Source organism: Glycine soja, chromosome 2 (genome assembly GCF_004193775.1).
Source record: "Glycine soja cultivar W05 chromosome 2, ASM419377v2, whole genome shotgun sequence".
Taxonomy (NCBI): Eukaryota; Viridiplantae; Streptophyta; class Magnoliopsida; order Fabales; family Fabaceae; genus Glycine; species Glycine soja.
This window is the reverse complement of record NC_041003.1, coordinates 50024856-50037172: the sequence shown is the minus strand read 5'-3', so window position 1 is coordinate 50037172 and position 12317 is coordinate 50024856. Positions and strand designations below refer to the sequence as shown.

General features: G+C 34.6%; 2 protein-coding genes across 7 annotated transcripts; one reads left to right on the top strand and one right to left on the bottom strand.

Annotated features, from left to right (window-relative positions):
* The first annotated feature begins 75 nt into the window (after positions 1–75).
* LOC114403357 (zinc finger CCCH domain-containing protein 4-like) lies at positions 76–3497 on the top strand. Of its 4 annotated transcripts, none has more exons than XM_028366301.1 (5): positions 76–331; positions 406–561; positions 1185–1454; positions 1813–2036; positions 2288–3497. In XM_028366301.1, exons 2-5 carry the CDS (start codon positions 457–459, stop codon positions 3141–3143), a joined length of 1455 nt encoding a protein of 484 aa, XP_028222102.1. In that variant the 5' UTR covers positions 76–331; positions 406–456; the 3' UTR covers positions 3144–3497. The 4 variants fall into 4 exon arrangements, with proteins under 4 accessions (XP_028222102.1, XP_028222085.1, XP_028222093.1 ...); XM_028366292.1 differs by having other exon boundaries at positions 77–326; XM_028366277.1 differs by having other exon boundaries at positions 77–336.
* A 324-nt stretch (positions 3498–3821) lies between these two features.
* Positions 3822–11369, bottom strand: LOC114403381 (probable amino acid permease 7). 3 transcript variants are annotated; one of them, XM_028366330.1, is made up of 8 exons: positions 11354–11369; positions 11072–11189; positions 10113–10349; positions 9934–10027; positions 5907–6121; positions 5509–5642; positions 5006–5233; positions 3822–4522 (listed from the first exon to the last, which is right to left on the bottom strand). In XM_028366330.1, exons 2-8 carry the CDS (start codon positions 11145–11147, stop codon positions 4121–4123), a joined length of 1386 nt encoding a protein of 461 aa, XP_028222131.1. In that variant the 5' UTR covers positions 11148–11189; positions 11354–11369; the 3' UTR covers positions 3822–4120. The 3 variants fall into 3 exon arrangements, with proteins under 3 accessions (XP_028222131.1, XP_028222123.1, XP_028222114.1); XM_028366322.1 differs by lacking the exon at positions 11354–11369 and having other exon boundaries at positions 11072–11244; XM_028366313.1 differs by lacking the exons at positions 9934–10027; positions 10113–10349; positions 11072–11189; positions 11354–11369 and adding exons at positions 6302–6395; positions 6502–6735; positions 6827–7488.
* Positions 11370–12317: the final 948 nt, after the last annotated feature.

Genomic DNA, 12317 nt, shown 5'->3' with positions numbered 1-12317 from the left:
CGTTGAATTGTACCCCTACCTTTGACCCAAAATGGAAAAGGACCCCAAAATGATGCTTTTGCATTCCCTTAAACTCTTTCCAGACATTATACATTCAGTGGTTTAGACTCCTCTCCTCACTCACCTACTTAGTGTTTGAAGTCTTTTGTTCTACGGGTCCTCTTTTATCCTAACTAGCAACACCCATTTGTAATAGGCTACTTTATTTTTTAAACTCTATTAAAAAAGTTAACCTAGCTTTTCTTTGCATCCTCTGACTGTCTTCCACCGGTCACCGCAAACCACCACCGACCTCCGTTCGACTGTTAGTGGTGGTCGATTTACATGTAATGTAATGTAAGACGTTGGGGTCCTTTTGTTGTTTCATGCTAAATACAGAACCATAATCTCTTGTTTCTTCTTCAGCTTCCATTTTGGTGCAACGAGCAAGGGCTTGTTGCTGTTGAAATCCTAAGCATGGCGCATAGGTTGCTCAGAGATCACGAAGCCGACGGTTGGGAACGCTCCGACTTCCCCATCATCTGCGAATCCTGCCTCGGCGACAGCCCCTATGTTCGAATGGTCTGTTTCGAATCCTATTCGATTTTTAGGTTTTTTATTTTTATTTTTCTCTTTTGTTTTTGCGAGATTGAATTAATAATAATAATAATTGTTTGGGGTTGAAGGAACAACTGAACTGAGTCAGATTTTGATGTGTGGAACCTAGTCACGTGACCAGCTACTAAGAATTGAAGAGTTAATTTGTTCAATAGTTTTAGTTTGCGCTTTGAAGTATTTTTATCCTGAGAATGAGAAATTTCTGGATGCAACTTCTAAGCTTAAAACCTTTTATGTTATTCAGGCAGGCCAATGGTTTTGTTTTCAAAAAATGTGTGAACTTGGATTCCTGGAGCATCTTAGCTTAATTCTTCTAGTGATTTTCAAATGAAAGAGCTTAATTATTTCCATTTTTTCATATTTGAAGTATGGAACATTAAGTTTGTCGATCACAGAGTAGTTAATGTTGAAATTTAAAATGGTATAGCTTAGTTACTGGTGCACTATGAAAAACTATGGTGTTGTGGGGGTCCATGAATGTGCTTAGTTAATAATTTTCAGATTTCAGCATCTATCATTAAAGATAAGATTGTGGGAATCCAATTGTTTGTTCAATTGCTTTTTGTTATGCTTATCTTTCGGTGCAGACAAGAGCAGAGTATGACAAGGAGTGCAAGATTTGTACACGGCCATTCACTGTTTTTAGATGGAGACCTGGTCGAGATGCAAGATATAAGAAAACTGAGATCTGTCAGACATGTAGTAAATTGAAAAATGTCTGTCAAGTGTGCCTTCTGGATCTTGAATATGGACTACCGGTTCAAGTTCGAGACACAGCTCTCAGTATTGATTCCAATGATGCCATTCCAAAGAGTGATGTTAATAGGGAGTATTTTGCTGAAGAGCATGACCGCAGGGTATGTTTTCCTTGTGCTAAGTCATATTTGTAGTTGATGATTGTTGAACCTAATTAATGATCAGAAAAAGTAGTTATGGGTTTAAGGTCAATCTGTATGTAGTTGAGTGACTTTTTTTGTGTGGCTTACATGTTTTTTTTTTTTTTTTTTTTTTTAACTTTTTGGGAGTTATTTTTTTGTTACATGCTGAATTCCTCTACCATGAAACTCTGATTTTCACTTTCTCATTTGACAACAACTAATAAAATTTCAATTTTCTTTATCATTTTTTTGTTGTAAATCTGCACTGTTTTGACTCAGTTCTATTTGGTCATTACTTGATTGTAATCTTTTTACCAAGAATAAAAGCATGGTGCAGGCTAGAGCTGGTATAGATTATGAATCCTCTTATGGTAAAGTACGCCCAAATGATACTATCATGAAGCTTCAAAGAACAACACCATATTACAAAAGAAACCGAGCGCATATTTGCAGTTTCTACATAAGGGGTGAATGTACCAGAGGAGCTGAGTGCCCTTATAGACACGAGATGCCAGAAACTGGAGAATTGTCACAACAAAATATTAAAGATCGTTATTATGGGTATGTATGGTGAAAATTGACTTCCTTATTTGCTTTTGGCTTTTCTTACTTGATCTCTCTTTCAATTGCTCTATTTATTCCAATTTAGTTTTTCTTATGTATTGTCATTTGCTCTGGGCAGCAACTCAAACATCCTTGTGACTACTGATAGATACTGATGATATTTGTAGTTGCAGTAGTTGGTGGTGTTTTTAATTTGGCTTTATGCTTTTGACTTCACTAGTTTGCGGTTCATGCTTTAAAACATTCAGGGTGAATGATCCAGTGGCCCTGAAGCTACTTGGCAAGGCAGTGGAGATGAACACTCTGGAGGCTCCTGAAGATGAGAGCATTAAAACTCTCTATGTTGGTGGACTTGATGCTAGGGTCACTGAGCAGGATTTGCGGGATCACTTCTATGCGCATGGAGAAATTGAATCAATCAAAATGGTTCTCCAGCGGGCTTGTGCTTTTGTAACATATACAACCAGAGAAGGTGCAGAAAAGGCAGCAGAAGAACTCTCCAACAAACTGGTTATTAAGGGCCTAAGGCTAAAGCTGATGTGGGGCAGGCCTCAGACATCAAAACCGGAGTCAGATGGCTCTGATCAAGCAAAGCAGCAGGCTTCTGTGGCTCATAGTGGATTGTTGCCTCGGGCAGTGATATCACAGCAGCAGAACCAGGACCAAACACAAGGAATGCTTTATTATAACAATCCACCACCTCTTCAGCAGGAAAGAAGCTACTACCCGTCAATGGATCCTCAAAGAATGGGTGCTCTTGTTGCATCTGAAGATGATTCTCCTGGTGGGCCTTCTGTGTCAGGGGAGAACAAACCCAGTTTGGGGAAGCAGCAAATGCAACATTATGCCCATCCAATGATGCCTCCTCTAGCTGGCCAATACCATCATCAGTATTATCCTCTGTATGGTTATATGCCACCAGTTCCCCCTTATCAACAGCACCCACCTCCATACAATGCTGCGGTGGCTCCATCCCAGCCACCAGCTGTAAATCATCCTTATCAGCATTCTATGCAGCCAGGGTCTTCACAGACAGGCTCTGGACAGGCTGCACATGCCCCAGCTGAATCTGGAACATCAACATCAGGATCGCAGCAGCAATAAACTTGCCCATATACTGATGTTTCTAGCTATGCTCTATCTTTGAGTTTTTCCTTAAACTAACTATGGTGACAGGGAAGATATTTTCACTCAAGTTGCCAATTTACTATCTCTACTAGCTCGATATTTGATTGCCTTGTGGCTTGAACAATTTATTTTATCATTTGATTTTGTGCTTTTGTAACTCTTGGCTTCCTGGTAAGATCATAGTCATGCTCAGCTTCAGTATTGCTTATTGAATTCTAATGTTACTACATGACAACTTTTGTTTTGGTTATAAAGTATTTGGTAAAGACGGCCAATTGATTTTATACCGTCTAATAATTCGTGAAGAATGTAGATTGTTTTAGAACTCTATTGCCGAGGGTTGTATTTTTCTTGTATTTTGGAAAAGCTTCCATTTGCTCTTTCTTTCTTTTTTCTTTTTGGTTATAGTACGCTCGCGTGGGCACTCGTGTTAGTCTTAATTGTAAAGTAATATATGAATGATTAAGATAACAAGGGCCTTTCATTCCTAAACTATGCATTTGTATCTCACATTTTGACATTCATCTTTATGTATACCCCTATTAATGCATTTCTATAGCGATTTCCAATGCCGTTCAACATGTTTTTTAATAAAAAAATAATTGTTAACCGTAATACATTAGGACACTAGTTATTTGGCATGACTTTATATTATGTCAATCTAAAACAAAGTTTAATGTGACCTTGCACAATTTTTTAGCTAAATCTAATAATCCAGTATCAATACAAGTTTATGTGCATAGAGAGTTGTTTATGTAGCATTACACCTTTAAAGGGAGTTCTTCACCAAACAGAACTATACCATGCTCAACACCACCTTCATTTTGACACATCCCCACATAATTGGTATCCCCTTTATTAACTCTCAATAGTAATAGAATTAGCATGAAACTGAATTACATGGAAGATATGAGCAACAAGACATTAAACTCAAACAAATGAAGCACCCTTCATTAGCTTAGTTTCTCGCTTATGATTCCTTCAAGTGATCCAATGAGACCCAGTAATGACACCAGAAAGCAAATAAAGCTGAAGGTCCTGAGGACAATCCATTTTCTAGACCAAGCTTCAACTTTCCTCTGCACAAAGTACATCTCTACCGGGAAATATATAGCCAATGGCCAAAAGCCTAAGGCTCCTAACACTCCTATAACTTGATTGAAGTAAGGAAATAGGATCGCAAGTCCAGTCGTGGAAACCACATAAGCTGTTCTAAAACATATCCTGAACATGTTTAGCTGAAAAGCTGGCAACCGAGGCAGTTTCAATTGGTAGAAATTATTCACAAATCCACTGTTGGGGTATCTTTTTGAACACCATCTGTCAACAGCACCATATATCGGCTGACTGTAAATCTGATAAAAAAATCATAAACAAGAATCACAACTATGATTTGTCTGGTAACATTAAAAGAATTCAGATATTGTTACATATGAACAAGAATTCATATAGCTTATTTATTATTTTATTTTTCTCATAAATATCATTGGAAGAATTCATAAGCTAAGTTAGGAAGCTAGCTATTAATGGGAGGAAGTGGTTTTAAGACTTAAGTTGCATCTCCAATGATGGTTTGGTTCCTTTAACAAACGAGAAAAAGGGAGACTATTTCCAGCTAAATCTTTCCTATTAATGTATTGATTTAGAACTTCTCTTGTATTAGTTGTTTTAATTTCTTCCTCACGGCAACTTAATTACCTGTTGAAATTGTGCTTTCAGTATGAATAGCATCATTTCCATTAATTATACATTAAGAAAAGAAAGTAGTAGTTCAATTGATTAATATGAAGTTACGGTCTTATGTATAAAATGTGAACTTTGATTGGTATCACTAGTACCTGATATCCTCCTACCAAGTGAAGAACAATGCAAGCATTGGCAAAGTCAATGAGCCAGTAAGGCTCGTAAAATCCAAACCCTGTCAAGAGGTTTCCTGGTGTTTGATTTCCAAAAGCCGCATATCCAAAGCATCCACAGCAGAGGTAGAAGAATGTTGTAATGAGGATAGCAATCATGGAGGCCTTTTTCATGGTCTTGTTTTCTGGTGGAGGAGACTCTAGAGTGTCCTTCAGTAAAAAAAATTAAAAAAAAAATCAATACTTTGCTTCAGCTGTAAATTGTGCTTCTTTTAGAGTTTAATTTCTACACACTGTCAACTGGTAAAAAATCATGTTAGATATGAGTTTTAAAATAGTTATTATAAAATAAACAAACTTATCATAAATGACAATTTGTGATTGAAACACAATATTAAATATCTTTACAGTTTACTTGTGAGTTCATTTAAATTAAATTCTCCTTTACTCGTTCCTCTCCCACCCAATTGGAATACGAAAGGTACCTGTATCTCAAGGAGGATGACTGTGTATGGATAGGCAAAGGCAATATCACCAATTCCTTGGAAGACTAACCATAACTTGTCAGCAATATTTGAAGCCGGTACTCCTGTTAAACTACCCATAATTCTTCCATTTTCTGCAAAAGCAACCAAAAGTGTCATGATCCATTGTTCTCTTTCCACTCTTTGATTCTAATAAAATATCATAATATAGTTTGTTTCTTCATACATAAATTCCACATTCCATATATTTTGGCATTTAATATGTTTTTAGCAGCTACATTTGGGATTTATAATAGTACTTGTTTTTTTTCCCCTTCATCCTGTTGCTTCAATGATCAGAAGGCTTGAATGGACAAGTAAACAAAACCTTAAATTCTAATTGTGAAAATGAACCTTACCTATTACTGTTGTGATGCCAAGTCCAAGTCCAATAGATGAGTATGTAAAGGACATTATGGCCGCAACAATTGAAACCCATGCCATGTTGTGGAGATCTGGTATGAATGACATTATGACCTGAACTAGTCCAAACAGCATCATATATACTGCATCCCCATATTTACAAGGAGCCTGATGCCCTTCCTTGTGATAACAATTTGATTTCAGTATTGCTCTGCATTTTGTAGAAAGACCAAGCATCGTTAGAAAATGAACATAAATGTCATTAAGGTAGACTAGTACCTGTAATATTACATGAGATAAAAAAGCAACAGATGATACAAGTAACAAACTACAACACAAATTCATAATTGCATATAAATAATAATCTTCTCATTTTACATGGGAATAGTACCTCAAACAGGTTGCTGTGGTAATTACATAAGCAGTACTAACCCCATACAAGCTCAAATATTGAAGTGAACCAGCCAACCATGTCCTTTTATTGCCTAAACTAACAGTAAACATAATTAGTTGGCATAAATATGGTAGCAGTTCACTAGAACCATATCCTGAATTTGAGACTAGAGTGATTGTACAAGGACAAGGAACTACCAAGATAGACTCTAACAGCATCCATGTAAGAGTAGTTTCTTTTCCCAGTTACAGGATCCAGAGTTCTGTAACAATCGGAAAGGAGGAATGAAGAAACATAGGTGACAATTGCACAAAAAAGCAAGCAAACTGGTCCTGCAATCCATCCCAATTGGGAAGTACTCCAAGCTAGAGACAGAACACCAGCACCAATAATGGCTGTGATGATATGAGCCACAGCACTCCATAAAGTTCCTGGTATAATTGGTGGAAGGACTAAAATTCAGGACTCAAATTCAAGTGTATGAGTATGGAATGGATATGGTATGGTCCTAGAGATTTTTACCAGTCCTCTTGGCACGTCCATCATCATCATAACCTCCAGTACCACTTCTAGTTATTTGGAGAGAATTTTGAACAGCCATTTTTATCCAGGCATCCAACTCAATTGTTGTTCATGGAGCTCGCTGTAATTACATCCCCCTACAGCTAACTACGACCAAAGGAACTATATATGGCACCTACTTGAATTCAAAATTATGTTTGTTTGGTAACTACACAATTTTGGTCTGCATGTAACATGCTTATGAAATTAGAAAGGGAGATATCATTTTATATGAATTTTTCAAAATTGATAAAGGACTCTTCTTTGATGTCTAGGACAGCTCTCCTAAAGTTAACTAATTTACTAGCAGCATAGAAGAAGTTGCAGGAAATAGTGTGAATAAATCTAAACTATGCTGATAAACATGTGTGTCTGTGCCAAACCAAAGTTAACATAGGTACTTTTGGAAGCCAAGTCCTTGATAACTAAGGTGTGTACTAAAGCAGAGATTACTAGCGACAAAACACAGCATAAAATCAGGAAAACTTTAATATACTAGATTTCAATATAAAAAATACAGGCCAGATTCCAGAACATGATGCGAAGAGGAAGCTAAGAAGCTGTATGGTGTATGGCTGTGGTAGCTTTTTAATAAAAGATATGCACTCGTCATCATAACTTTCTGATATTTTTGTGGAATATATTGTCTCTATGCTCAACATCAGTGGACCAGAGGTACGTGAGTGAAATAGTGGGGCTAATGTAGGAAGATTCAGAATATTTGAAAATGTATAAAATAGATAATTTAGAAAACTTACATATTATGTTTAATATCATGTCCAGTATTGCGCACCTTAGTCAACACACCAAATACTCCAACATCATCTCTTTCTCGTAGTTTGAGTGCAAACTTTATATACATCACAATACTTCATACCTACCCCATTACATATTATTAGGTAGTGTAAAATCATCATGTGTTTATAGTCTCGTCTAATTTTTAAGTGACATGTATTCGAAATTTTCAATTTATGAAAAAATAATTAATAGTAATATTTTATTACCTACATGTCATAATTAATTAATGAAATGATAATAGTTTTCATCCACCTAATAATTCCTCTCCCCCACCCATCCCCCTCAAAAAGAGAGAGTACGAGAAGGACTCTATCATTTGTGCATCGACATAATACTAATATAGAATTATTTTCCAAGGACAGTCTTCAACAAACAAAGTGAATGAATATTTGAAATTATATTGGTGTTGTCCTTGAAGTTGAAATGACGCCAAACGTGGAAGACCAGAGCGTTTTATGCTCCTATTTTCAAGACTTCATTGTAATACCAATAGTCCGTTACTCCAAGGAGGGTATAGAAAATATTGGATTTCATTGAAGAATATGTAGGACTAGCTAGAATCGGTTGCGTAAACTGCACGTATAATGGAAACATAGTTCAACCCTTCCTTATCACAGCTAAGGGCTAAGGGCTAAGGCCCACTACCGTTTAGCTTCTTTCACTTCAAGCTCAAGGAACTTAGAGAAAATTTGTGATTCCGTTGAAAAATGTGTAGAGTTATTTGCCTAAAAGCATCATCTTTATTCAGTTGAGTAAAGTCTTTTGCTACTTTAATTGATTGGAATATCATTTGGCGCATCCTTATCGTAAGCAAGGATTGCGCTAATTTTATGGGACTTTGTGAACTTCCCATTTATTAACTTGATTATTTTAAACTAGAGAATAGATTCTAAGAAAAGAAACAGTACTATAATTAACACTACTTACTTACTTAGGATTCCACTTAACTGATACCATTATAAACAAGTTGACAGGGAAAACCCTTTAGTAACACAAACTAAGAATCATCGATTTGCATGTAGATTTGATGTGGTAGATAAAAAGATAAGCGTAACGGTGCAAGGAATTGGGGGGTTTTTGTGTGTTCAAAATGCTGTCCAAATAACATTACCCATGATTTTAATCATATAGGATTATACTATCTAATTGCATTCAAAATTAGTATGGTGATGAAGGAAAGTATATATGAATTTCTGTTAAAATAACTGGTTAGGTTAAATACTTGGAAATCTCTAGGTAAAGATATTCTGCGGTTGCCTCTCAGACTCAGATGGACCACCTATTATTAGTCATCAAATAAAGGGAAGTATATACGTATTTTATGCCAAAATGTCTACCTCGTTGAACCAGAATTTCTCTTAAACTCTGGCCTATGTAGCAGGTTGGATCTGTGTCTTTTAGCTCAATAGGAATAAAGTCTGTTCAAATTAAAATAACGTATATACTCTCTTTTTAAGAAATAACGTCTGTTCAAGCCCCTAGTTTCAAAAGTTGCAATTTGGTTCTGATAATTTGTTGATTTAGAAGTAGAAGTGTCATCTGGTAGGAAAATGCAAAGGATGTCATATCAAGGGCACATGTATGTTTTCACTTTTTTATTTTAAAAATGTTTTGCAAAACAAGTTCACAGTTAAAAAGTTTTTTTAAAACAATTTTACATTATTCAACCATTAATTTTTCATTTAAAATCTATTAAATTTTAAAAATTGTTTTTAAAATACTTAATAGCACTTTTAATCTCTTAGTTATCGTAATTGTGTAATTTTAATCTTTAAGTTCCAGATTCACTATCCCTTTCAAAACAACATACGATACTTGTTAGATTGAATTTACATAATTGAAATTCGATAGACCAAAACTATAATTATTCTTTATAAATGTGTTTTAAAAAACAAAATACATAAACAACTAAAAGATGCTTCTGATCTTCGATTTTTATCTTGTTTAATTTTTTCCTCAATTACTCATTCTACTTTGGTCTTCCAGAAGCCAAAAAGAGAATATATTCCAGAATGTAAGGCAAAAAGAGAATGTATGAAGCAATAACCGATTACTTATTAGTTATTAGAATTAAGGCCCAGTTAACGGAAACTTAACGAAAGCAAACGTACAGTTAGAGCCATGTCCGAAGATTTTCGAAAAAGAAATAGTATAAGAATTGACCCAAAATGTATATTCCATGACTCATCCTTAACTCACCATTAGATATTAGATATAAAAGTAGAACAGAAAAAAAAGAAAAAGAAAAAAGCCATGCATGTTGGGGTTACCTGATGCTGGTGGCAGATGTAATGACATAGGCCGTGGTGGCACCATATAAGCTCGCATGCACCAGCACTCCACACACCTTTTGCCTTGAGTCTCCTAATCCATCATATCATAATATTTCTTATTGATAAATAAATGGAAATATGCAATAAATTAACCAAGCATGACATATATCACTAACCTAGGTAAACCTTGACAGCATCAATGTAGGAGGGGCACCTAATGTTGCCATAGAGAGGATGAGGGAATCTGTAGCAGTCAGAAAGAAGGTTTGCTGAAAGAAAGGTTGTTCCTGCAAAGACTATGATGATAAAAGGACCAGCAATCCACCCTAACTGTGCCACAGACCATGCTAGAGACAGCACCCCTGCCCCTATCACACCAGTTATTATATGTGCTACTGCCCTCTCTACATTACCTAATCCATGTCAAATAATAGTTAGAACTTTACCTTTCTTTCTTTTCAATATATATTTGAATGGTAAGCATGATATATAAACAGATAAAATTCTATTAATTAAAATTTCAATCACTATATTCATCTTTAACTTTTACCCCTTATGAGTGAAAAAATGTAACATAAGACTATTGAGATAAACTCCTTCAAGGTTTGGGAAGTTTTTTAAGAATATTTTTTATCAGTTTTATTGAATATTTTTAATTAGTTATAATTTTTGAGCTCTTATTAGTTAATATATGTGATTAATTAAGTTATTTAAAACTTATAAATACTTAAATTTCTCAACAAACACTACCGCACTCATTAGAAAAGACAGGTGCTATACCAACTACCATTCACACACCAATCGGTCCAACAAAATACCTGACTACTGTTTGTATCTAACCCAGACGTACTGCTATTCAAATTCAATACCATGTGTTTCCAGAGAAGAGTGGTGGCAGAACTTCTAAGGAGGAAAAAGAAAAGTAATTCCTTTACATGCACAAAAGTAATTTGATGGGAGAAATAAATTAAAGCTTTTATATTATAAATGATTGTTTGAAAATTAACTAACTAATGGGGTCCTGAACATTAAAATCAGCTTTTAAAAAGTTGTGTCGTCCTTGTGTATACATTTGAGATATATGTATTTAAAAAAAAAAAAGATAAAAGTAGTAGTAGCAGCAGTTACCACTTACCAGTTCTCCTAAATGGCACGTCGCCGGAAGGAAAACCTTGAATCAAGGGAGAATCATCTATTTCCTCCTCACCCATTTCTTAAATTCTTCCTATCTTTCAAGCTTGATCGATTTGTTTCTAAAAAATCACAGGGGGCACAAGAGTTATAATGAAAATAAAAACGGGTATGAATAAGCATTTGAGCATATTTTTCAAAGGCATAACATATTTATAGACACAAGCAAGCATGTGAAATAAACTTCATTCGAAGATCCACGAGACACCTAACCCATGTTTCTGACCTTTCTAGTATTCGATCGCCTTCACAAGATACTAACTGAACATGAATCTTTTTTACAACCACGTAACAATTAAGACAATATGAATTGACCGTTGTGGAAACAGCCTTTTATTCCACCATGTAACTTAATACTTGCAAAATAAAATATAATATTCAATTTAGTTCTAGATGATTACTGATATATTAAAAAAAAGTATTTATATTTTAAATTAAACAATTGTGTCCTTATTTACATGCAATAGATAATTGAATTAACTTTAAATGTAAAAAACATAACTAACTTATTTTTCTTTTAAAGTATAAATTACATGAATCAATTTATCTTTGATTAAATTAATATATGGAATAAATTTTATTAATTCTTTTTGTTCACCACATGTATCCTAAAAAGGCAATTATGTTTGAGGAGATGTTGAACATTGAATATGTGAGTAATTGATAACACCATTTCATTAAAAAAAAAGTTGTGAATTTGAAAGAAAAATTTATACATTTGACACGTTAACTTCATTTATATATATAATATTAAAACTGTTAAAGGCTTGGACGAAAGTTCTTAAATGTTTATATAGAATAAGAAAAAAGTATTGACATAATTCACAAAAGATTCGTGGGACAAAAAGGGTTTTGAATATTTATATGTATACCATCACTCTTGCATATATAAAGCCTTTACTTGTAAGAGAAAACCATCTATTATAAGAGTAAAGAAAACATGGTTAAAGTAAGCTAAAGCCAAAACGACATTGTGACTTTTTTCTTCCCGATTCCAACACGCAATAACTTGAGATTCGGATTGTCATACGTAGGGTGGAGAACGGGTTGTCAAAAGGAGACGTTAAAATGAGTTTAGCTTAATTTTTATTTGACTTGAAATTTTGATAGAATTGTTTTTTAAAATTTAACTTGTCTGACCAAAAGATTATAGTGTATGGAATAATATTAGGTCAACTCAATCTATTAAA